Raw genomic sequence first — 23,487 nt, 5'->3', positions numbered from 1 at the left:
CATTATGTATTTCAGAAGACTATCTTTATATCCAGTACACAGTGCATTCTTATTTCAACTCTTTATAGGTAAACATGAAATAGAAAGCAAACGTGAGAAATGGTCTCATAGAGGGCAATGTTAATGGGCTCATAGAGGGCAATGTTAATGTTAATGGGGTCATAGAGGGCAATGGCAATGTTAATGGGCTCAGAGAGGGCAATGGTAATGGGCTCATAGAGGGTAATCGATTATTGAGGGCAAAGGTAATAGTAATGGGCTCATAGAGGGCAATGTTAATGGGATCACTGAGGGCAATGGTAATGGTAATGGATCATTGAGGGCAATGTTAATTGTAATGGATAATTGAGGGCAATGGTAATGGGCTCATAGAGGGCAATGTTAATGGGATCATTGAGGGCAATGGTAATGGGCTCATAGAGGGCAAAGGTAATAGTAATGGGCTCATAGAGGGCAATGTTAATGGGATCATTGAGGGCAATGGTAATGGGCTCATAGAGGGCAATGTTAATGGTAATGGATCATTGAGGGCAATGGTAATGGTAATGGGCAGAGGATGATTTTGTTGCCGTTGTACTTGTACTCTGCACAATGACAAAGTTGAATCTAATCTAATCTAATCTAATGATGGCAGATTCATGCCTCATGCCCAGTCACAGCATGTGCATCTGTCATTGTAAACAAGACCCGCCGGACATCCCAGGACAAATGAATGACCCATGGAGCACTGGTAGAACAGATTGGGATTTCCACTGTTGGGGTACAAGCCATCCGCCTTCCCAGAGCAGAAGCCACTTCCTGGGGCATGGGTGGTGGTGGTGGGCCGGGTGGTTGTAGCAGCAGGCCTGGCTGTGGGTTTTGTAGGCTCCTCAGGGAAGGTGGTTGGAGGGAGAGGAGGCAAGTCTGAGGGGAACAAAAAGATTTCATATTTGTTTAGTCTCAGGAAGTAAGGAGTGCCACTGCAACTTGATATTTCAGTATGTCAGGTTTTTTCCTTCAATCATCTCAAATGTGACAGAACTACATTTGTGATCAACTAATAAGGACATTTATGATCAATCAACAAAATGGATCTTTAATAAAGACCAAATGGATCCTTGATGAAGACGTTTGTTGTTATTGCAGCTTGTGGTCAGCTGAGAGGAGCTGTGAGTGCAGGTGGTTAATGAGAGGGTAGTCGCCCTGTCTGCAGAACTGCCCCGCAAAGTCATCGAGGTCCAGCGCCCAGGCGAACGCTCCTCCATATCCGTTGGCCTTGAGGTATTCAACCTGCAGATGCAAAAAGCAAGATAGGCTTGTTGTGTAATCCTGAAATATATAGAAATATTGAAGTGAATCAAACCGACACATTTTCAGCTATGTGAGTGGACACAAACACACACATAGATCATACACACACACATTCACAAACACACACACACACATATAGATCACACACACATAGATCACACACAATGATCACAGTACCCTCTGCTCCCCTCTGGGACACACACACACTGTACACTCTTAAAACGAACGTGTTGAAAGTAACACAACTTGCATTGTTTTTTAACACATCTCTGTGTCCAGATAGGGCCACCACTCGTTTTAAGAGTGTACCCTCTGCTTCCCTCTGGGAAAGCCAGCCAATCGGGAGTACCTTAGTTGTGATGCTCTCCTGGTTGTCAAAGCCCACCCACTCGTTTCCTTTGACAGCGTAGGGCACCTTCTGATCATCAATCCACTGGGTGCTAGTCCCCTTGAGGAAGGTGCAGATCTGAAAGCGGGAATAAATAGAAAGTAAGCCTGAAAGTCCAGGAGAGAGTCTTTCTGTGGAGCATTTGTGGCGGTGCAGCGGAGGCAGACCTCGTAGTATGCCCAGAAGCCTCCCTCTCGGGTGTAGGGGCCTGCAGAGGCCGGGCCATTGGCTGGCGCTCCGACTCCATTGCTTGCGGATACGATGTGGAATGTGCGGCCATAAGTGGCTATTCCCAACAGCAGCTTCTCCGCTGGAGCTCCGGCGTCCCTCCAGTACCTCAAGGCAAAGTCCTGCAGAGCACAGAGCGGGTGGTGTCTATAGAGCAGAGCAGGTGTTGTCTATAGACAGTGTGGTGTCTATAGAGTGTGTGGTGTCTATAGAGTGTGTGGTGTCTATAGAGTGAGTGGTGTCTATAGAGTGTGTGGTGTCTATAGAGCAGAGTGTGTGGTGTCTATAGAGTGTGTGTTGTCTATAGAGCAGCGTGTGTGGTGTCTATAGAGTGTGTGGTGTCTATAGAGCAGAGTGTGTGGTGTCTATAGAGTGTGTGGTGTCTATAGAGTGTGTGGTGTCTATAGAGCAGAGTGTGTGTTGTCTATAGAGCAGAGCGAGTGGTGTCTATAGAGTGTGTGGTGTCTATAGAGTGTGTGGTGTCTATAGAGCAGAGTGTGTGGTGTCTATAGGGTGTGTGGTGTCTATAGAGCAGAGTGTGTGGTGTCTATAGAGCAGAGTGTGTGGTGTCTATAGAGTGTGTGGTGTCTATAGAGCAGAGTGTGTGGTGTCTATAGAGTGTATGGTGTCTATAGAGCAGAGTGTGTGGTGTCTATAGAGTGTGTGGTGTCTCAGAGTGTGTGGTGTCTATAGAGCAGAGTGTGTGGTGTCTATAGAGTGTGTGGTGTCTATAGAGCAGAGTGTGTGGTGTCTATAGAGTGTGTGGTGTCTATAGAGCAGAGTGTGTGGTGTCTATAGAGTGTGTGGTGTCTATAGAGCAGAGTGTGTGGTGTCTATAGAGTGTATGGTGTCTATAGAGCAGAGTGTGTGGTGTCTATAGAGTGTGTGGTGTCTATAGAGCAGAGTGTGTGGTGTCTATAGAGCAGAGTGTGTGGTGTCTATAGAGTGTGTGGTGTCTATAGAGCAGAGTGTGTCGTGTCTATACTATAGAGTGTGTGGTGTCTATAGAGTGTGTGGTGTCTGTAGAGCAGAGTGTGTGGTGTCTATAGAGTGTGTGTTGTCTATAGAGTGTGTGGTGTCTATAGAGCAGAGTGTGTGGTGTCTATAGTGCATGTGGTGTCTATAGAGCAGAGTGTGTGGTATCTATAGAGTGTGTGGTGTCTATAGAGCAGAGTGTGTGGTGTCTATAGAGTGTGTGGTGTCTATAGAGTGTGTGGTGTCTCAGAGTGTGTGGTGTCTATAGAGCGGAGTGTGTGGTGTCTATAGAGTGTGTGGTGTCTATAGAGCAGAATGTGTGGTGTCTATAGTGCATGTGGTGTCTATAGAGCGGAGTGTGTGGTGTCTATAGAGTGTGTGGTGTCTATAGATCAGAGTGTGTGGTGTCTATAGAGTGTGTGGTGTCTATAGAGCAGAGCGGGTGTTGTCTATAGAGTGTGTGTTGTCTATAGAGCAGAGTGTGTGGTGTCTATAGAGTGTGTGATGTCTATAGAGCAGAGTGTGTGTTGTCTATAGTGTGTGTGGTGTCTATAGAGCAGAGCGAGTGGTGTCTATAGAGTGTGTGGTGTCTATAGAGTGTGTGGTGTCTATAGAGCAGAGCGAGTGGTGTCTATAGAGTGTGTGGTGTCTATAGAGTGTGTGGTGTCTATAGAGCAGAGTGTGTGGTGTCTATAGAGTGTGTGGTGTCTATACTATAGAGTGTGTGGTGTCTATAGAGTGTGTGGTGTCTATAGAGTGTGTGGTGTCTATAGAGCAGAGTGTGTGTTGTCTATAGAGCAGAGCGAGTGGTGTCTATAGAGTGTGTGGTGTCTATAGAGCAGAGTGTGTGGTGTCTATAGGGTGTGTGGTGTCTATAGAGTGTGTGGTGTCTATAGAGTGTGTGGTGTCTATAGAGCAGAGTGTGTGGTGTCTATAGAGTGTGTGGTGTCTATAGAGCAGAGTGTGTGGTGTCTATAGAGTGTGTGGTGTCTATAGAACAGAGCGGGTGTTGTCTATAGAGTGTGTGTTGTCTATAGAGCAGAGTGTGTGGTGTCTATAGAGTGTGTGATGTCTATAGAGCAGAGTGTGTGTTGTCTATAGAGTGTGTGGTGTCTATAGAGCAGAGCGAGTGGTGTCTATAGAGTGTGTGGTGTCTATAGAGTGTGTGGTGTCTATAGAGCAGAGCGAGTGGTGTCTATAGAGTGTGTGGTGTCTATAGAGCAGAGTGTGTGGTGTCTATAGAGTGTGTGGTGTCTATACTATAGAGTGTGTGGTGTCTATAGAGCAGAGTGTGTGTTGTCTATAGAGCAGAGCGAGTGGTGTCTATAGAGTGTGTGGTGTCTATAGAGTGTGTGGTGTCTATAGAGCAGAGTGTGTGGTGTCTATAGGGTGTGTGGTGTCTATAGAGTGTGTGGTGTCTATAGAGTGTGTGGTGTCTATAGAGCAGAGTGTGTGGTGTCTATAGAGTGTGTGGTGTCTATAGAGCAGAGTGTGTGGTGTCTATAGAGCAGAGTGTGTGGTGCCTATAGAGTGTGTGGTGTCTATAGAGTGTGTGGTGTCTATAGAGCAGAGTGTGTGGTGTCTATAGAGTGTGTGGTGTCTATAGAGCAGAGTGTGTGGTGTCTATAGAGCAGAGCGGGTGTTGTCTATAGAGTGTGTGTTGTCTATAGAGCAGAGTGTGTGGTGTCTATAGAGTGTGTGGTGTCTATAGAGTGTGTGGTGTCTATAGAGCAGAGTGAGTGGTGTCTATAGAGTGTGTGGTGTCTATAGAGCAGAGTGTGTCGTGTCTATAGAGTGTGTGGTGTCTATACTATAGAGTGTGTGGTGTCTATAGAGTGTGTGGTGTCTATAGAGTGTGTGGTGTCTATAGAGTGTGTGGTGTCTGTAGAGCAGAGTGTGTGGTGTCTATAGAGTGTGTGTTGTCTATAGAGTGTGTGGTGTCTATAGAGTGTGTGGTGTCTATAGAGCAGAGTGTGTGGTGTCTATAGAGCAGAGTGTGTGGTGTCTATAGAGTGTGTGGTGTCTATAGAGAAGAGTGTGTGGTGTCTATAGAGTGTGTGGTGTCTATAGAGCAGAGCGGGTGTTGTCTATAGAGTGTGTGTTGTCTATAGAGCAGAGTGTGTGGTGTCTATAGAGTGTGTGATGTCTATAGAGCAGAGTGTGTGTTGTCTATAGAGTGTGTGGTGTCTATAGAGCAGAGCGAGTGGTGTCTATAGAGTGTGTGGTGTCTATAGAGTGTGTGGTGTCTATAGAGCAGAGCGAGTGGTGTCTATAGAGTGTGTGGTGTCTATAGAGCAGAGTGTGTGGTGTCTATAGAGTGTGTGGTGTCTATAGAGTGTGTGGTGTCTATAGAGCAGAGTGTGTGGTGTCTATAGAGTGTGTGGTGTCTATAGAGTGTGTGGTGTCTATAGAGCAGAGTGTGTGGTGTCTATAGAGTGTGTGGTGTCTATAGAGCAGAGTGTGTGGTGTCTATAGAATGTGTGGTGTCTATAGAGCAGAGCGGGTGTTGTCTATAGAGTGTGTGTTGTCTATAGAGCAGAGTGTGTGGTGTCTATAGAGTGTGTGGTGTCTATAGAGTGTGTGGTGTCTATAGAGCAGAGTGAGTGGTGTCTATAGAGTGTGTGGTGTCTATAGAGCAGAGTGTGTCGTGTCTATAGAGTGTGTGGTGTCTATACTATAGAGTGTGTGGTGTCTATAGAGTGTGTGGTGTCTATAGAGTGTGTGGTGTCTGTAGAGCAGAGTGTGTGGTGTCTATAGAGTGTGTGTTGTCTATAGAGTGTGTGGTGTCTATAGAGTGTGTGGTGTCTATAGAGCAGAGTGTGTGGTGTCTATAGAGCAGAGTGTGTGGTGTCTATAGAGTGTGTGGTGTCTATAGAGTGTGTGGTGTCTATAGAGCAGAGTGTGTGGTGTCTATAGAGTGTGTGGTGTCTAGAGCAGAGTGTGTGGTGTCTATAGAGTGTGTGGTGTCTATAGAGCAGAGTGTGTGGTGTCTATAGAGTGTGTGGTGTCTATAGAGCAGAGCGGGTGTTGTCTATAGAGTGTGTGTTGTCTATAGAGCAGAGTGTGTGGTGTCTATAGAGTGTGTGGTGTCTATAGAGCAGAGTGAGTGGTGTCTATAGAGTGTGTGGTGTCTATAGAGTGTGTGGTGTCTATAGAGCAGAGTGTGTCGTGTCTATAGAGTGTGTGGTGTCTATACTATAGAGTGTGTGGTGTCTATAGAGTGTGTGGTGTCTGTAGAGCAGAGTGTGTGGTGTCTATAGAGTGTGTGTTGTCTATAGAGTGTGTGGTGTCTATAGAGCAGAGTGTGTGGTGTCTATAGTACATGTGGTGTCTATAGAGCAGAGTGTGTGGTGTCTATAGAGTGTGTGGTGTCTATAGAGCAGAGTGTGTGGTGTCTATAGAGTGTGTGGTGTCTATAGAACAGAGCGGGTGTTGTCTATAGAGTGTGTGTTGTCTATAGAGCAGAGTGTGTGGTGTCTATAGAGTGTGTGATGTCTATAGAGCAGAGTGTGTGTTGTCTATAGAGTGTGTGGTGTCTATAGAGCAGAGCGAGTGGTGTCTATAGAGTGTGTGGTGTCTATAGAGTGTGTGGTGTCTATAGAGCAGAGCGAGTGGTGTCTATAGAGTGTGTGGTGTCTATAGAGCAGAGTGTGTGGTGTCTATAGAGTGTGTGGTGTCTATACTATAGAGTGTGTGGTGTCTATAGAGCAGAGTGTGTGTTGTCTATAGAGCAGAGCGAGTGGTGTCTATAGAGTGTGTGGTGTCTATAGAGTGTGTGGTGTCTATAGAGCAGAGTGTGTGGTGTCTATAGGGTGTGTGGTGTCTATAGAGTGTGTGGTGTCTATAGAGTGTGTGGTGTCTATAGAGCAGAGTGTGTGGTGTCTATAGAGTGTGTGGTGTCTATAGAGCAGAGTGTGTGGTGTCTATAGAGCAGAGTGTGTGGTGCCTATAGAGTGTGTGGTGTCTATAGAGTGTGTGGTGTCTATAGAGCAGAGTGTGTGGTGTCTATAGAGTGTGTGGTGTCTATAGAGCAGAGTGTGTGGTGTCTATAGAGCAGAGCGGGTGTTGTCTATAGAGTGTGTGTTGTCTATAGAGCAGAGTGTGTGGTGTCTATAGAGTGTGTGGTGTCTATAGAGTGTGTGGTGTCTATAGAGCAGAGTGAGTGGTGTCTATAGAGTGTGTGGTGTCTATAGAGCAGAGTGTGTCGTGTCTATAGAGTGTGTGGTGTCTATACTATAGAGTGTGTGGTGTCTATAGAGTGTGTGGTGTCTATAGAGTGTGTGGTGTCTATAGAGTGTGTGGTGTCTGTAGAGCAGAGTGTGTGGTGTCTATAGAGTGTGTGTTGTCTATAGAGTGTGTGGTGTCTATAGAGTGTGTGGTGTCTATAGAGCAGAGTGTGTGGTGTCTATAGAGCAGAGTGTGTGGTGTCTATAGAGTGTGTGGTGTCTATAGAGCAGAGTGTGTGGTGTCTATAGAGTGTGTGGTGTCTATAGAGCAGAGCGGGTGTTGTCTATAGAGTGTGTGTTGTCTATAGAGCAGAGTGTGTGGTGTCTATAGAGTGTGTGATGTCTATAGAGCAGAGTGTGTGTTGTCTATAGAGTGTGTGGTGTCTATAGAGCAGAGCGAGTGGTGTCTATAGAGTGTGTGGTGTCTATAGAGTGTGTGGTGTCTATAGAGCAGAGCGAGTGGTGTCTATAGAGTGTGTGGTGTCTATAGAGCAGAGTGTGTGGTGTCTATAGAGTGTGTGGTGTCTATACTATAGAGTGTGTGGTGTCTATAGAGTGTGTGGTGTCTATAGAGCAGAGTGTGTGTTGTCTATAGAGCAGAGCGAGTGGTGTCTATAGAGTGTGTGGTGTCTATAGAGTGTGTGGTGTCTATAGAGCAGAGTGTGTGGTGTCTATAGGGTGTGTGGTGTCTATAGAGTGTGTGGTGTCTATAGAGTGTGTGGTGTCTATAGAGCAGAGTGTGTGGTGTCTATAGAGTGTGTGGTGTCTATAGAGCAGAGTGTGTGGTGTCTATAGAGCAGAGTGTGTGGTGTCTATAGAGTGTGTGGTGTCTATAGAGTGTGTGGTGTCTATAGAGCAGAGTGTGTGGTGTCTATAGAGTGTGTGGTGTCTATAGAGTGTGTGGTGTCTATAGAGCAGAGTGTGTGGTGTCTATAGAGTGTGTGGTGTCTATAGAGCAGAGTGTGTGGTGTCTATAGAATGTGTGGTGTCTATAGAGCAGAGCGGGTGTTGTCTATAGAGTGTGTGTTGTCTATAGAGCAGAGTGTGTGGTGTCTATAGAGTGTGTGGTGTCTATAGAGTGTGTGGTGTCTATAGAGCAGAGTGAGTGGTGTCTATAGAGTGTGTGGTGTCTATAGAGCAGAGTGTGTCGTGTCTATAGAGTGTGTGGTGTCTATACTATAGAGTGTGTGGTGTCTATAGAGTGTGTGGTGTCTATAGAGTGTGTGGTGTCTGTAGAGCAGAGTGTGTGGTGTCTATAGAGTGTGTGTTGTCTATAGAGTGTGTGGTGTCTATAGAGTGTGTGGTGTCTATAGAGCAGAGTGTGTGGTGTCTATAGAGCAGAGTGTGTGGTGTCTATAGAGTGTGTGGTGTCTATAGAGCAGAGTGTGTGGTGTCTATAGGGTGTGTGGTGTCTATAGAGTGTGTGTTGTCTATAGAGTGTGTGGTGTCTATAGAGCAGAGTGTGTGGTGTCTATAGAGTGTGTGGTGTCTATAGAGCAGAGTGTGTGGTGTCTATAGAGCAGAGTGTGTGGTGTCTATAGAGTGTGTGGTGTCTATAGAGTGTGTGGTGTCTATAGAGCAGAGTGTGTGGTGTCTATAGAGTGTGTGGTGTCTATAGAGTGTGTGTTGTCTATAGAGCAGAGTGTGTGGTGTCTATAGAGTGTGTGTTGTCTATAGAGCAGAGTGTGTGGTGTCTATAGAATGTGTGGTGTCTATAGAGCAGAGCGGGTGTTGTCTATAGAGTGTGTGTTGTCTATAGAGCAGAGTGTGTGGTGTCTATAGAGTGTGTGGTGTCTATAGAGTGTGTGGTGTCTATAGAGCAGAGTGAGTGGTGTCTATAGAGTGTGTGGTGTCTATAGAGCAGAGTGTGTCGTGTCTATAGAGTGTGTGGTGTCTATACTATAGAGTGTGTGGTGTCTATAGAGTGTGTGGTGTCTATAGAGTGTGTGGTGTCTGTAGAGCAGAGTGTGTGGTGTCTATAGAGTGTGTGTTGTCTATAGAGTGTGTGGTGTCTATAGAGTGTGTGGTGTCTATAGAGCAGAGTGTGTGGTGTCTATAGAGCAGAGTGTGTGGTGTCTATAGAGTGTGTGGTGTCTATAGAGTGTGTGGTGTCTATAGAGCAGAGTGTGTGGTGTCTATAGAGTGTGTGGTGTCTAGAGCAGAGTGTGTGGTGTCTATAGAGTGTGTGGTGTCTATAGAGCAGAGTGTGTGGTGTCTATAGAGTGTGTGGTGTCTATAGAGCAGAGCGGGTGTTGTCTATAGAGTGTGTGTTGTCTATAGAGCAGAGTGTGTGGTGTCTATAGAGTGTGTGGTGTCTATAGAGCAGAGTGAGTGGTGTCTATAGAGTGTGTGGTGTCTATAGAGCAGAGTGTGTCGTGTCTATAGAGTGTGTGGTGTCTATACTATAGAGTGTGTGGTGTCTATGGAGTGTGTGGTGTCTGTAGAGCAGAGTGTGTGGTGTCTATAGAGTGTGTGTTGTCTATAGAGTGTGTGGTGTCTATAGAGCAGAGTGTGTGGTGTCTATAGTACATGTGGTGTCTATAGAGCAGAGTGTGTGGTGTCTATAGAGTGTGTGGTGTCTATAGAGCAGAGTGTGTGGTGTCTATAGAGTGTGTGGTGTCTATAGAGTGTGTGGTGTCTATAGAGTGTGTGGTGTCTATAGAGTGTGTGGTGTCTCAGAGTGTGTGGTGTCTATAGAGCAGAGTGTGTGGTGTCTATAGTGCATGTGGTGTCTATAGAGCGGAGTGTGTGGTGTCTATAGAGTGTGTGGTGTCTATAGAGTGTGTGGTGTCTATAGAGTGTGTGGTGTCTATAGAGCAGAGTGTGGTGTCTATAGAGTGTGTGGTGTCTATAGAGCAGAGCGGGTGTTGTCTATAGAGTGTGTGTTGTCTATAGAGCAGAGTGTGTGGTGTCTATAGAGTGTGTGATGTCTATAGAGCAGAGTGTGTGTTGTCTATAGAGTGTGTGGTGTCTATAGAGCAGAGCGAGTGGTGTCTATAGAGTGTGTGGTGTCTATAGAGCAGAGCGAGTGGTGTCTATAGAGTGTGTGGTGTCTATAGAGCAGAGTGTGTGGTGTCTATAGAGTGTGTGGTATCTATACTATAGAGTGTGTGGTGTCTATAGAGCAGAGTGTGTGGTGTCTATAGAGTGTGTGGTGTCTATAGAGCAGAGCGGGTGTTGTCTATAGAGTGTGTGTTGTCTATAGAGCAGAGTGTGTGGTGTCTATAGAGTGTGTGGTGTCTATAGAGCAGAGTGTGTGTTGTCTATAGAGTGTGTGGTGTCTATAGAGTGTGTGGTGTCTATAGAGCAGAGCGAGTGGTGTCTATAGAGTGTGTGGTGTCTATAGAGCAGAGCGAGTGGTGTCTATAGAGTGTGTGGTGTCTATAGAGCAGAGCGAGTGGTGTCTATAGAGTGTGTGGTGTCTATAGAGTGTGTGGTGTCTATACTATAGAGTGTGTGGTGTCTATAGAGTGTGTGGTGTCTATAGAGTGTGTGGTGTCTATAGAGCAGAGTGTGTGTTGTCTATAGAGCAGAGCAAGTGGTGTCTATAGAGTGTGTGGTGTCTATAGAGTGTGTGGTGTCTATAGAGCAGAGTGTGTGGTGTCTATAGGGTGTGTGGTGTCTATAGAGTGTGTGGTGTCTATAGAGTGTGTGGTGTCTATAGAGCAGAGTGTGTGGTGTCTATAGAGTGTGTGGTGTCTATAGAGCAGAGTGTGTGGTGTCTATAGAGTGTGTGGTGTCTATAGAGTGTGTGGTGTCTATAGAGCAGAGTGTGTGGTGTCTATAGAGTGTGTGGTGTCTATAGAGCAGAGTGTGTGGTGTCTATAGAGTGTGTGGTGTCTATAGAGTGTGTGGTGTCTATAGAGCAGAGTGTGTGGTTTCTATAGAGTGTGTGGTGTCTATAGAGCAGAGTGTGTGGTGTCTATAGAGTGTGTGGTGTCTATAGAGCAGAGTGTGTGGTGTCTATAGAGTGTGTGGTGTCTGTAGAGCAGAGCGGGTGTTGTCTATAGAGTGTGTGTTGTCTATAGAGCAGAGTGTGTGGTGTCTATAGAGTGTGTGGTGTCTATAGAGTGTGTGGTGTCTATAGAGCAGAGTGAGTGGTGTCTATAGAGTGTGTGGTGTCTATAGAGTGTGTGGTGTCTATAGAGCAGAGTGTGTCGTGTCTATAGAGTGTGTGGTGTCTATACTATAGAGTGTGTGGTGTCTATAGAGTGTGTGGTGTCTGTAGAGCAGAGTGTGTGGTGTCTATAGAGTGTGTGGTGTCTATAGAGCAGAGTGAGTGGTGTCTATAGAGTGTGTGGTGTCTATAGAGCAGAGTGTGTCGTGTCTATAGAGTGTGTGGTGTCTATACTATAGAGTGTGTGGTGTCTATAGAGTGTGTGGTGTCTGTAGAGCAGAGTGTGTGGTGTCTATAGAGTGTGTGTTGTCTATAGAGTGTGTGGTGTCTATAGAGCAGAGTGTGTGGTGTCTATAGTACATGTGGTGTCTATAGAGCAGAGTGTGTGGTGTCTATAGAGTGTGTGGTGTCTATAGAGCAGAGTGTGTGGTGTCTATAGAGTGTGTGGTGTCTATAGAGTGTGTGGTGTCTATAGAGTGTGTGGTGTCTATAGAGTGTGTGGTGTCTCAGAGTGTGTGGTGTCTATAGAGCAGAGTGTGTGGTGTCTATAGTGCATGTGGTGTCTATAGAGCGGAGTGTGTGGTGTCTATAGAGTGTGTGGTGTCTATAGAGTGTGTGGTGTCTATAGAGTGTGTGGTGTCTATAGAGCAGAGTGTGGTGTCTATAGAGTGTGTGGTGTCTATAGAGCAGAGCGGGTGTTGTCTATAGAGTGTGTGTTGTCTATAGAGCAGAGTGCGTGGTGTCTATAGAGTGTGTGATGTCTATAGAGCAGAGTGTGTGTTGTCTATAGAGTGTGTGGTGTCTATAGAGCAGAGCGAGTGGTGTCTATAGAGTGTGTGGTGTCTATAGAGCAGAGCGAGTGGTGTCTATAGAGTGTGTGGTGTCTATAGAGCAGAGTGTGTGGTGTCTATAGAGTGTGTGGTATCTATACTATAGAGTGTGTGGTGTCTATAGAGCAGAGTGTGTGGTGTCTATAGAGTGTGTGGTGTTTATAGAGCAGAGCGGGTGTTGTCTATAGAGTGTGTGTTGTCTATAGAGCAGAGTGTGTGGTGTCTATAGAGTGTGTGGTGTCTATAGAGCAGAGTGTGTGTTGTCTATAGAGTGTGTGGTGTCTATAGAGTGTGTGGTGTCTATAGAGCAGAGCGAGTGGTGTCTATAGAGTGTGTGGTGTCTATAGAGCAGAGCGAGTGGTGTCTATAGAGTGTGTGGTGTCTATAGAGCAGAGCGAGTGGTGTCTATAGAGTGTGTGGTGTCTATAGAGCAGAGTGTGTGGTGTCTATAGAGTGTGTGGTGTCTATAGAGCAGAGTGTGTGGTGTCTATAGAGTGTGTGGTGTCTATAGAGCAGAGTGTGTGGTGTCTATAGAGTGTGTGGTGTCTGTAGAGCAGAGCGGGTGTTGTCTATAGAGTGTGTGTTGTCTATAGAGCAGAGTGTGTGGTGTCTATAGAGTGTGTGGTGTCTATAGAGTGTGTGGTGTCTATAGAGCAGAGTGAGTGGTGTCTATAGAGTGTGTGGTGTCTATAGAGTGTGTGGTGTCTATAGAGCAGAGTGTGTCGTGTCTATAGAGTGTGTGGTGTCTATACTATAGAGTGTGTGGTGTCTATAGAGTGTGTGGTGTCTGTAGAGCAGAGTGTGTGGTGTCTATAGAGTGTGTGGTGTCTATAGAGCAGAGTGAGTGGTGTCTATAGAGTGTGTGGTGTCTATAGAGCAGAGTGTGTCGTGTCTATAGAGTGTGTGGTGTCTATACTATAGAGTGTGTGGTGTCTATAGAGTGTGTGGTGTCTGTAGAGCAGAGTGTGTGGTGTCTATAGAGTGTGTGTTGTCTATAGAGTGTGTGGTGTCTATAGAGCAGAGTGTGTGGTGTCTATAGTACATGTGGTGTCTATAGAGCAGAGTGTGTGGTGTCTATAGAGTGTGTGGTGTCTATAGAGCAGAGTGTGTGGTGTCTATAGAGTGTGTGGTGTCTATAGAGTGTGTGGTGTCTATAGAGTGTGTGGTGTCTATAGAGTGTGTGGTGTCTCAGAGTGTGTGGTGTCTATAGAGCAGAGTGTGTGGTGTCTATAGTGCATGTGGTGTCTATAGAGCGGAGTGTGTGGTGTCTATAGAGTGTGTGGTGTCTATAGAGTGTGTGGTGTCTATAGAGTGTGTGGTGTCTATAGAGCAGAGTGTGGTGTCTATAGAGTGTGTGGTGTCTATAGAGCAGAGCGGGTGTTGTCTATAGAGTGTGTGTTGTCTATAGAGCAGAGTGTGTGGTGTCTATAGAGTGTGTGATGTCTATAGAGCAGAGTGTGTGTTGTCTATAGAGTGTGTGGTGTCTATAGAGCAGAGCGAGTGGTGTCTATAGAGTGTGTGGTGTCTATAGAGCAGAGCGAGTGGTGTCTATAGAGTGTGTGGTGTCTATAGAGCAGAGTGTGTGGTGTCTATAGAGTGTGTGGTATCTATACTATAGAGTGTGTGGTGTCTATAGAGCAGAGTGTGTGGTGTCTATAGAGTGTGTGGTGTCTATAGAGCAGAGCGGGTGTTGTCTATAGAGTGTGTGTTGTCTATAGAGCAGAGTGTGTGGTGTCTATAGAGTGTGTGGTGTCTATAGAGCAGAGTGTGTGTTGTCTATAGAGTGTGTGGTGTCTATAGAGTGTGTGGTGTCTATAGAGCAGAGCGAGTGGTGTCTATAGAGTGTGTGGTGTCTATAGAGCAGAGCGAGTGGTGTCTATAGAGTGTGTGGTGTCTATAGAGCAGAGCGAGTGGTGTCTATAGAGTGTGTGGTGTCTATAGAGCAGAGTGTGTGGTGTCTATAGAGTGTGTGGTGTCTATACTATAGAGTGTGTGGTGTCTATAGAGTGTGTGGTGTCTATAGAGTGTGTGGTGTCTATAGAGCAGAGTGTGTGTTGTCTATAGAGCAGAGCAAGTGGTGTCTATAGAGTGTGTGGTGTCTATAGAGTGTGTGGTGTCTATAGAGCAGAGTGTGTGGTGTCTATAGGGTGTGTGGTGTCTATAGAGTGTGTGGTGTCTATAGAGTGTGTGGTGTCTATAGAGCAGAGTGTGTGGTGTCTATAGAGTGTGTGGTGTCTATAGAGCAGAGTGTGTGGTGTCTATAGAGTGTGTGGTGTCTATAGAGTGTGTGGTGTCTATAGAGCAGAGTGTGTGGTGTCTATAGAGTGTGTGGTGTCTATAGAGCAGAGTGTGTGGTGTCTATAGAGTGTGTGGTGTCTATAGAGTGTGTGGTGTCTATAGAGCAGAGTGTGTGGTTTCTATAGAGTGTGTGGTGTCTATAGAGCAGAGTGTGTGGTGTCTATAGAGTGTGTGGTGTCTATAGAGCAGAGTGTGTGGTGTCTATAGAGTGTGTGGTGTCTGTAGAGCAGAGCGGGTGTTGTCTATAGAGTGTGTGTTGTCTATAGAGCAGAGTGTGTGGTGTCTATAGAGTGTGTGGTGTCTATAGAGTGTGTGGTGTCTATAGAGCAGAGTGAGTGGTGTCTATAGAGTGTGTGGTGTCTATAGAGTGTGTGGTGTCTATAGAGCAGAGTGTGTCGTGTCTATAGAGTGTGTGGTGTCTATACTATAGAGTGTGTGGTGTCTATAGAGTGTGTGGTGTCTGTAGAGCAGAGTGTGTGGTGTCTATAGAGTGTGTGTTGTCTATAGAGTGTGTGGTGTCTATAGAGCAGAGTGTGTGGTGTCTATAGAGTGTGTGGTGTCTATAGAGCAGAGTGTGTGTTGTCTATAGAGTGTGTGGTGTCTATAGAGCAGAGCGAGTGGTGTCTATAGAGTGTGTGGTGTCTATAGAGTGTGTGGTGTCTATAGAGCAGAGCGAGTGGTGTCTATAGAGTGTGTGGTGTCTATAGAGCAGAGTGTGTGGTGTCTATAGAGTGTGTGGTGTCTATACTATAGAGTGTGTGGTGTCTATAGAGTGTGTGGTGTCTATAGAGCAGAGTGTGTGGTGTCTATAGAGTGTGTGGTGTCTATAGAGTGTGTGGTGTCTATAGAGCAGAGTGTGTGGTGTCTATAGAGTGTGTGGTGTCTATGTGGTGTCTATAGAGTGTGTGTTGTCTATAGAGTGTGTGGTGTCTATAGAGCAGAGTGTGTGGTGTCTATAGAGCAGAGTGTGTGGTGTCTATAGAGTGTGTGGTGTCTATAGAGCAGAGTGTGTGGTGTCTATAGAGCAGAGCGTGTGGTGTCTATAGAGTGTGTGGTGTCTAAAGAGTGTGTGGTGTCTATAGAGCAGAGTGTGTGGTGTCTATAGAGTGTGTGGTGTCTATAGAGCGGAGTGTGTGGTGTCTATAGAGTGTGTGGTGTCTATAGAGTGTGTGGTGTCTATAGAGTGTGTGGTGTCTAAAGAGTGTGTGGTGTCTATAGAGTGTGTGGTGTCTATAGTGCATGTGGTGTCTATAGAGCGGAGTGTGTGGTGTCTATAGAGTGTGTGGTGTCTATAGAGTGTGTGGTGTCTATAGTGCATGTGGTGTCTATAGAGCGGAGTGTGTGGTGTCTATAGAGTGTGTGGTGTCTATAGAGCAGAGTGTGTGGTGTCTATAGAGTGTGTGGTGTCTGTAGAGCAGAGTGTGTGGTGTCTATAGAGTGTGTGTTGTCTATAGAGTGTGTGGTGTCTATAGAGCAGAGTGTGTGGTGTCTATAGTGCATGTGGTGTCTATAGAGCAGAGTGTGTGGTGTCTATAGAGTGTGTGGTGTCTATAGAGCAGAGTGTGTGGTGTCTATAGTGTGTGTGGTGTCTATAGAGTGTGTGGTGTCTATAGAGTGTGTGGTGTCTCAGAGTGTGTGGTGTCTATAGAGTGTGTGGTGTCTATAGAGCAGAGTGTGTGGTGTGTATAGTGCGGAGTGTGTGGTGTCTATAGAGTGTGTGGTGTCTATAGAGCGGAATGTGTGGTGTCTCAGAGTGTGTGGTGTCTATAGAGCGGAGTGTGTGGTGTCTATAGAGTGTGTGGTGTCTATAGAGTGTGTGGTGTCTATAGAGCAGAGTGTGTGTTGTCTATAGATTGTGTGGTGTCTATAGAGTGTGTGGTGTCTATAGAGCAGAGCGTGTGGTGTCTATAGAGTGTGTGGTGTCTATAGAGTGTGTGGTGTCTATAGAGTGTGTGTTGTCTATAGAGCAGAGTGTGTGGTGTCTATAGAGTGTGTGGTGTCTATAGAGCAGAGTGTGTGGTGTCTATAGAGCAGAGTGTGTGGTGTCTATAGAGTGTTGTTGTCTATAGAGCAGAGTGTGTGGTGTCTATAGAGTTTGTGGTGTCTATAGAGCAGAGCGTGTGGTGTCTATAGAGTTTGTGGTGTCTATAGAGCAGAGTGTGTGGTGTCTATATAGTGTGTGGTGTTTATAGAGTGTGGTGTCTATATAGCAGAGCGTGTGGTGTCTATAGAGTGTGTGGTGTCTATAGAGCAGAGTGTGTGGTGTCTATAGAGTGTGTGGTGTCTCAGAGTGTGTGGTGTCTATAGAGTGTGTGGTGTCTATAGAGTGTGTGGTGTCTATAGAGCAGAGTGTGTGGTGTCTATAGAGTGTGTGTTGTCTATAGGGCAGAGTGTGTGGTGTCTATAGAGTGTGTGGTTTTTATAGAGTGTGTTGTCTATAGAGCAGAGCGTGTGGTGTCTATAGAGTGTGTGGTGTCTATAGAGTGTGTGGTGTCTATAGAGTGTGTGGTGTCTATAGAGCAGAGTGTGTGGTGTCTATAGAGTGTGTGGTGTCTATAGAGCAGAGCGTGTGAGTGTGTGGTGTCTATAGAGCAGAGTGTGTGGTGTCTATAGAGTGTGTGGTGTCTATACTATAGAGTGTGTGGTGTCTATAGAGTGTGTGGTGTCTATAGAGTGTGTGGTGTCTATAGAGCAGAGTGTGTGGTGTCTATAGAGTGTGTGGTGTCTATAGAGCAGAGTGTTTTGGTGTCTATAGAGCAGAGTGTGTGGTGTCTATAGAGTGTGTGGTGTCTATAGTGCATGTGGTGTCTATAGAGCGGAGTGTGTGGTGTCTATAGAGTATGTGGTGTCTATAGAGTGTGTGGTGTCTATAGTGCATGTGGTGTCTATAGAGCGGAGTGTGTGGTGTCTATAGAGTGTGTGGTGTCTATAGAGTGTGTGGTGTCTATAGAGCAGAGTGTGTGGTGTCTATAGAGTGTGTGGTGTTTATAGAGTGTGCGCTGTCTATAGAGCGGAGTGTGTGGTGTCTATAGAGTGTGTGGTGTCTCAGAGTGTGTGGTGTCTATAGAGTGTGTGGTGTCTATAGAGCGGAGTGTGTGGTGTCTCAGAGTGTGTGGTGTCTATAGAGCGGAGTGTGTGGTGTCTATAGAGTGTGTGGTGTCTATAGAGTGTGTGGTGTCTATAGAGCGGAGTGTTTGGTGTCTATAGAGTGTGTGGTGTCTATAGAGCAGAGTGTGTGGTGTCTATAGAGCAGAGCGTGTGGTGTCTATAGAGTGTGTGGTGTCTATAGAGTGTGTGGTGTCTATAGAGCAGAGCGAGTGGTGTCTATAGAGTGTGTGGTGTCTATAGAGTGTGTGGTGTCTATAGAGTGTGGTGTCTATAGAGCAGAGTGTGTGGTGTCTATAGAGTGTGTGGTGTCTATACTATAGAGTGTGTGGTGTCTATAGAGTGTGTGGTGTCTATAGAGCAGAGTGTGTGGTGTCTATAGAGTGTGTGTTGTCTATAGAGTGTGTGGTGTCTATAGAGCAGAGTGTGTGGTGTCTATAGTGCATGTGGTGTCTATAGAGCAGAGTGTGTGGTGTCTATAGAGTGTGTGGTGTCTATAGAGCAGAGTTTGTGGTGTCTATAGTGTGTGTGGTGTCTATAGAGTGTGTGGTGTCTATAGAGCGGAGTGTGTGGTGTCTATAGAGTGTGTGGTGTCTATAGAGCAGAGTGTGTGGTGTCTATAGAGTAGAGTTTGTGGTGTCTATAGAGTGTGTGGTGTCTATAGAGCAGAGTGTGTGGTGTCTATAGAGTGTGTGGTGTCTATAGAGCAGAGTGTGTGGTGTCTATAGTGCATGTGGTGTCTATAGAGCGGAGTGTGTGGTGTCTATAGAGTGTGTGGTGTCTATAGAGCGGAGTGTGTGGTGTCTATAGAGTGTGTGGTGTCTATAGAATGTGTGGTGTCTATAGAGCGGAGTGTGTGGTGTCTATAGTGCATGTGGTGTCTATAGAGCGGAGTGTGTGGTGTCTATAGAGTGTGTGGTGTCTATAGAGTGTGTGGTGTCTATAGTGCATGTGGTGTCTATAGAGCGGAGTGTGTGGTGTCTATAGAGTGTGTGGTGTCTATAGAGCAGAGTGTGTGGTGTCTATAGAGTGTGTGCTGTCTATAGAGCGGAGTGTGTGGTGTCTATAGAGTGTGTGGTGTCTATAGAGTGTGTGGTGTCTCAGAGTGTGTGGTGTCTATAGAGCGGAGTGTGTGGTGTCTCAGAGTGTGTGGTGTCTATAGAGTGTGTGGTGTCTATAGAGCGGTGTGTGGTGTCTATAGAGTGTGTGGTGTCTATAGAGCAGAGTGTGTGGTGTCTATAGAGCAGAGCGTGTGGTGTCTATAGAGTGTGTGGTGTCTATAGAGCAGAGTGTGTGGTGTCTATAGAGTGTGTGGTGTCTATAGAGCAGAGTGTGTGGTGTCTATAGAGTGTGTGGTGTCTAAAGAGTGTGTGGTGTCTATAGAGTGTGTGGTGTCTATAGAGCAGAGTGTGTGGTGTCTATAGAGTGTGTGGTGTCTATAGAGCAGAGTGTGTGGTGTCTATAGAGTGTGTGGTGTTTATAGAGTGTGCGCTGTCTATAGAGCGGAGTGTGTGGTGTCTATAGAGTGTGTGGTGTCTCAGAGTGTGTGGTGTCTATAGAGTGTGTGGTGTCTATAGAGCGGAGTGTGTGGTGTCTCAGAGTGTGTGGTGTCTATAGAGCGGAGTGTGTGGTGTCTATAGAGTGTGTGGTGTCTATAGAGTGTGTGGTGTCTATAGAGCGGAGTGTTTGGTGTCTATAGAGTGTGTGGTGTCTATAGAGCAGAGTGTGTGGTGTCTATAGAGCAGAGCGTGTGGTGTCTATAGAGTGTGTGGTGTCTATAGAGTGTGTGGTGTCTATAGAGCAGAGCGAGTGGTGTCTATAGAGTGTGTGGTGTCTATAGAGTGTGTGGTGTCTATAGAGTGTGGTGTCTATAGAGCAGAGTGTGTGGTGTCTATAGAGTGTGTGGTGTCTATACTATAGAGTGTGTGGTGTCTATAGAGTGTGTGGTGTCTATAGAGCAGAGTGTGTGGTGTCTATAGAGTGTGTGTTGTCTATAGAGTGTGTGGTGTCTATAGAGCAGAGTGTGTGGTGTCTATAGTGCATGTGGTGTCTATAGAGCAGAGTGTGTGGTGTCTATAGAGTGTGTGGTGTCTATAGAGCAGAGTTTGTGGTGTCTATAGTGTGTGTGGTGTCTATAGAGTGTGTGGTGTCTATAGAGCGGAGTGTGTGGTGTCTATAGAGTGTGTGGTGTCTATAGAGCAGAGTGTGTGGTGTCTATAGAGTAGAGTTTGTGGTGTCTATAGAGTGTGTGGTGTCTATAGAGCAGAGTGTGTGGTGTCTATAGAGTGTGTGGTGTCTATAGAGCAGAGTGTGTGGTGTCTATAGTGCATGTGGTGTCTATAGAGCGGAGTGTGTGGTGTCTATAGAGTGTGTGGTGTCTATAGAGCGGAGTGTGTGGTGTCTATAGAGTGTGTGGTGTCTATAGAATGTGTGGTGTCTATAGAGCGGAGTGTGTGGTGTCTATAGTGCATGTGGTGTCTATAGAGCGGAGTGTGTGGTGTCTATAGAGTGTGTGGTGTCTATAGAGTGTGTGGTGTCTATAGTGCATGTGGTGTCTATAGAGCGGAGTGTGTGGTGTCTATAGAGTGTGTGGTGTCTATAGAGCAGAGTGTGTGGTGTCTATAGAGTGTGTGCTGTCTATAGAGCGGAGTGTGTGGTGTCTATAGAGTGTGTGGTGTCTATAGAGTGTGTGGTGTCTCAGAGTGTGTGGTGTCTATAGAGCGGAGTGTGTGGTGTCTCAGAGTGTGTGGTGTCTATAGAGTGTGTGGTGTCTATAGAGCGGTGTGTGGTGTCTATAGAGTGTGTGGTGTCTATAGAGCAGAGTGTGTGGTGTCTATAGAGCAGAGCGTGTGGTGTCTATAGAGTGTGTGGTGTCTATAGAGCAGAGTGTGTGGTGTCTATAGAGTGTGTGGTGTCTATAGAGCAGAGTGTGTGGTGTCTATAGAGTGTGTGGTGTCTAAAGAGTGTGTGGTGTCTATAGAGTGTGTGGTGTCTATAGAGCAGAGCGTGTGGTGTCTAAAGAGCAGAGTGTGTGGTGTCTATAGAGTGTGTGGTGTCTATAGAGTGTGTGGTGTCTATGTGGTGTCTATAGAGTGTGTGTTGTCTATAGAGTGTGTGGTGTCTATAGAGCAGAGTGTGTGGTGTCTATAGAGCAGAGTGTGTGGTGTCTATAGAGTGTGTGGTGTCTATAGAGCAGAGTGTGTGGTGTCTATAGAGCAGAGCGTGTGGTGTCTATAGAGTGTGTGGTGTCTAAAGAGTGTGTGGTGTCTATAGAGTGTGTGGTGTCTATAGAGCGGAGTGTGTGGTGTCTATAGAGTGTGTGGTGTCTATAGAGTGTGTGGTGTCTATAGAGTGTGTGGTGTCTAAAGAGTGTGTGGTGTCTATAGAGTGTGTGGTGTCTATAGTGCATGTGGTGTCTATAGAGCGGAGTGTGTGGTGTCTATAGAGTGTGTGGTGTCTATAGAGTGTGTGGTGTCTATAGTGCATGTGGTGTCTATAGAGCGGAGTGTGTGGTGTCTATAGAGTGTGTGGTGTCTATAGAGTGTGTGGTGTCTATAGAGTGTGTGGTGTCTATAGTGCATGTGGTGTCTATAGAGCGGAGTGTGTGGTGTCTATAGAGTGTGTGGTGTCTATAGAGTGTGTGGTGTCTATAGAGTGTGTGGTGTCTATAGAGCAGAGTGTGTGGTGTCTATAGAGTGTGTGGTGTTTATAGAGTGTGTGCTGTCTATAGAGCGGAGTGTGTGGTGTCTATAGAGTGTGTGGTGTCTATAGAGTGTGTGGTGTCTCAGAGTGTGAGGTGTCTATAGAGTGTGTGGTGTCTATAGAGCGGAGTGTGTGGTGTCTCAGAGTGTGTGGTGTCTCTAGAGCGGAGTGTGTGGTGTCTATAGAGTGTGTGGTGTCTATATAGTGTGTGGTGTCTATAGAGCGGAGTGTTTGGTGTCTATAGAGTGTGTGGTGTCTATAGAGCAGAGTGTGTGGTGTCTATAGAGCAGAGCGTGTGGTGTCTATAGAGTGTGTGGTGTCTATAGTGCAGAGTGAGTGGTGTCTATAGAGCGTGTGGTGTCTATAGAGTGTGTGGTGTCTATAGAGTGTGTGTTGTCTATAGAGTGTGTGGTGTCTATAGAGCAGAGCGTGTGGTGTCTATAGAGTGTGTGGTGTCTATAGAGTGTGTGGTGTCTATAGAGTGTGTGGTGTCTATAGAGTGTGGTGTCTATAGAGCAGAGTGTGTGGTGTCTATAGAGTGTGTGGTGTCTATACTATAGAGTGTGTGGTGTCTATAGAGTGTGTGGTGTCTATAGAGCAGAGTGTGTGGTGTCTATAGAGTGTGTGTTGTCTATAGAGTGTGTGGTGTCTATAGAGCAGAGTGTGTGGTGTCTATAGAGTGTGTGGTGTCTATAGAGTGTGTGGTGTCTATAGAGCAGAGTGTGTGGTGTCTATAGAGCAGAGTGTGTGGTGTCTATAGAGTGTGTGGTGTCTATAGTGCAGAGTGAGTGGTGTCTATAGAGCGTGTGGTGTCTATAGAGTGTGTGGTGTCTATAGAGTGTGTGTTGTCTATAGAGTGTGTGGTGTCTATAGAGCAGAGCGTGTGGTGTCTATAGAGTGTGTGGTGTCTATAGAGTGTGTGGTGTCTATAGAGTGTGTGGTGTCTATAGAGTGTGGTGTCTATAGAGCAGAGTGTGTGGTGTCTATAGAGTGTGTGGTGTCTATACTATAGAGTGTGTGGTGTCTATAGAGTGTGTGGTGTCTATAGAGCAGAGTGTGTGGTGTCTATAGAGTGTGTGTTGTCTATAGAGTGTGTGGTGTCTATAGAGCAGAGTGTGTGGTGTCTATAGAGTGTGTGGTGTCTATAGAGTGTGTGGTGTCTATAGAGCAGAGTGTGTGGTGTCTATAGAGTGTGTGTTGTCTATAGAGTGTGTGGTGTCTATAGAGCAGAGTGTGTGGTGTCTATAGAGTGTGTGGTGTCTATAGAGCAGAGTTTGTGGTGTCTATAGTGTGTGTGGTGTCTATAGAGTGTGTGGTGTCTATAGAGCGGAGTGTGTGGTGTCTATAGAGTGTGTGGTGTCTATAGAGTGTGTGGTGTCTATAGAGCGGAGTGTGTGGTGTCTATAGAGTGTGTGGTGTCTATAGAGCAGAGTGTGTGGTGTCTATAGAGTAGAGTTTGTGGTGTCTATAGAGTGTGTGGTGTCTATAGAGCAGAGTGTGTGGTGTCTATAGAGTGTGTGGTGTCTATAGAGCAGAGTGTGTGGTGTCTATAGTGCATGTGGTGTCTATAGAGCGGAGTGTGTGGTGTCTATAGAGTGTGTGGTGTCTATAGAGTGTGTGGTGTCTATAGAGCAGAGTGTGTGGTGTCTATAGAGTGTGTGGTGTCTATAGTGCATGTGGTGTCTATAGAGCGGAGTGTGTGGTGTCTATAGAGTGTGTGGTGTCTGTAGAGTGTGTTGTGTCTATAGAGCGGAGTGTGTGGTGTCTATAGAGTGTGTGGTGTCTATAGTGCATGTGGTGTCTATAGAGCGGAGTGTGTGGTGTCTATAGAGTGTGTGGTGTCTATAGAGTGTGTGGTGTCTATAGAGCATGTGGTGTCTATAGAGTGGAGTGTGTGGTGTCTATAGAGTGTGTGGTGTCTATAGAGTGTGTGGTGTCTATAGAGCAGAGTGTGTGGTGTCTATAGAGTGTGTGCTGTCTATAGAGCGGAGTGTGTGGTGTCTATAGAGTGTGTGGTGTCTATAGAGTGTGTGGTGTCTCAGAGTGTGTGGTGTCTATAGAGCGGAGTGTGTGGTGTCTCAGAGTGTGTGGTGTCTATAGAGTGTGTGGTGTCTATAGAGCGGTGTGTGGTGTCTATAGAGTGTGTGGTGTCTATAGAGCAGAGTGTGTGGTGTCTATAGAGCAGAGCGTGTGGTGTCTATAGAGTGTGTGGTGTCTATAGAGCAGAGTGTGTGGTGTCTATAGAGTGTGTGGTGTCTATAGAGCAGAGTGTGTGGTGTCTATAGAGTGTGTGGTGTCTAAAGAGTGTGTGGTGTCTATAGAGGTTGT

At 46.1% G+C, this 23,487-nt stretch overlaps 1 protein-coding gene across 1 annotated transcript in view; it reads right to left on the bottom strand.

The window, feature by feature from the left end:
* Positions 1-824: 824 nt before the first annotated feature.
* LOC143114067 (acidic mammalian chitinase-like) overlaps positions 825-23,487 on the bottom strand; it is a 30,358-nt gene continuing 7,695 nt past the window's right edge. Inside the window, exons 8-11 of the mRNA XM_076275498.1 lie at positions 1,846-2,028; positions 1,640-1,756; positions 1,087-1,269; positions 825-903 (exon numbers count right to left, since the gene is read on the bottom strand). Coding sequence (XP_076131613.1) covers positions 1,117-1,269; positions 1,640-1,756; positions 1,846-2,028 — 453 coding nt within the window. The 3' untranslated portion in view covers positions 825-903; positions 1,087-1,116. The remainder of the gene's footprint in view (positions 904-1,086; positions 1,270-1,639; positions 1,757-1,845; positions 2,029-23,487) is intronic.

This window comes from Alosa pseudoharengus, unplaced genomic scaffold (assembly GCF_046254945.1).
Source record: "Alosa pseudoharengus isolate Yale_2024_CS ecotype anadromous, Long Island Sound unplaced genomic scaffold, YU_APseudo_1.1 YU_APseudo_1.1_scf_9, whole genome shotgun sequence".
NCBI classification, from domain to species: Eukaryota; Metazoa; Chordata; class Actinopteri; order Clupeiformes; family Clupeidae; genus Alosa; species Alosa pseudoharengus.
This window is presented reverse-complemented; position numbering and strand designations above follow the sequence as displayed.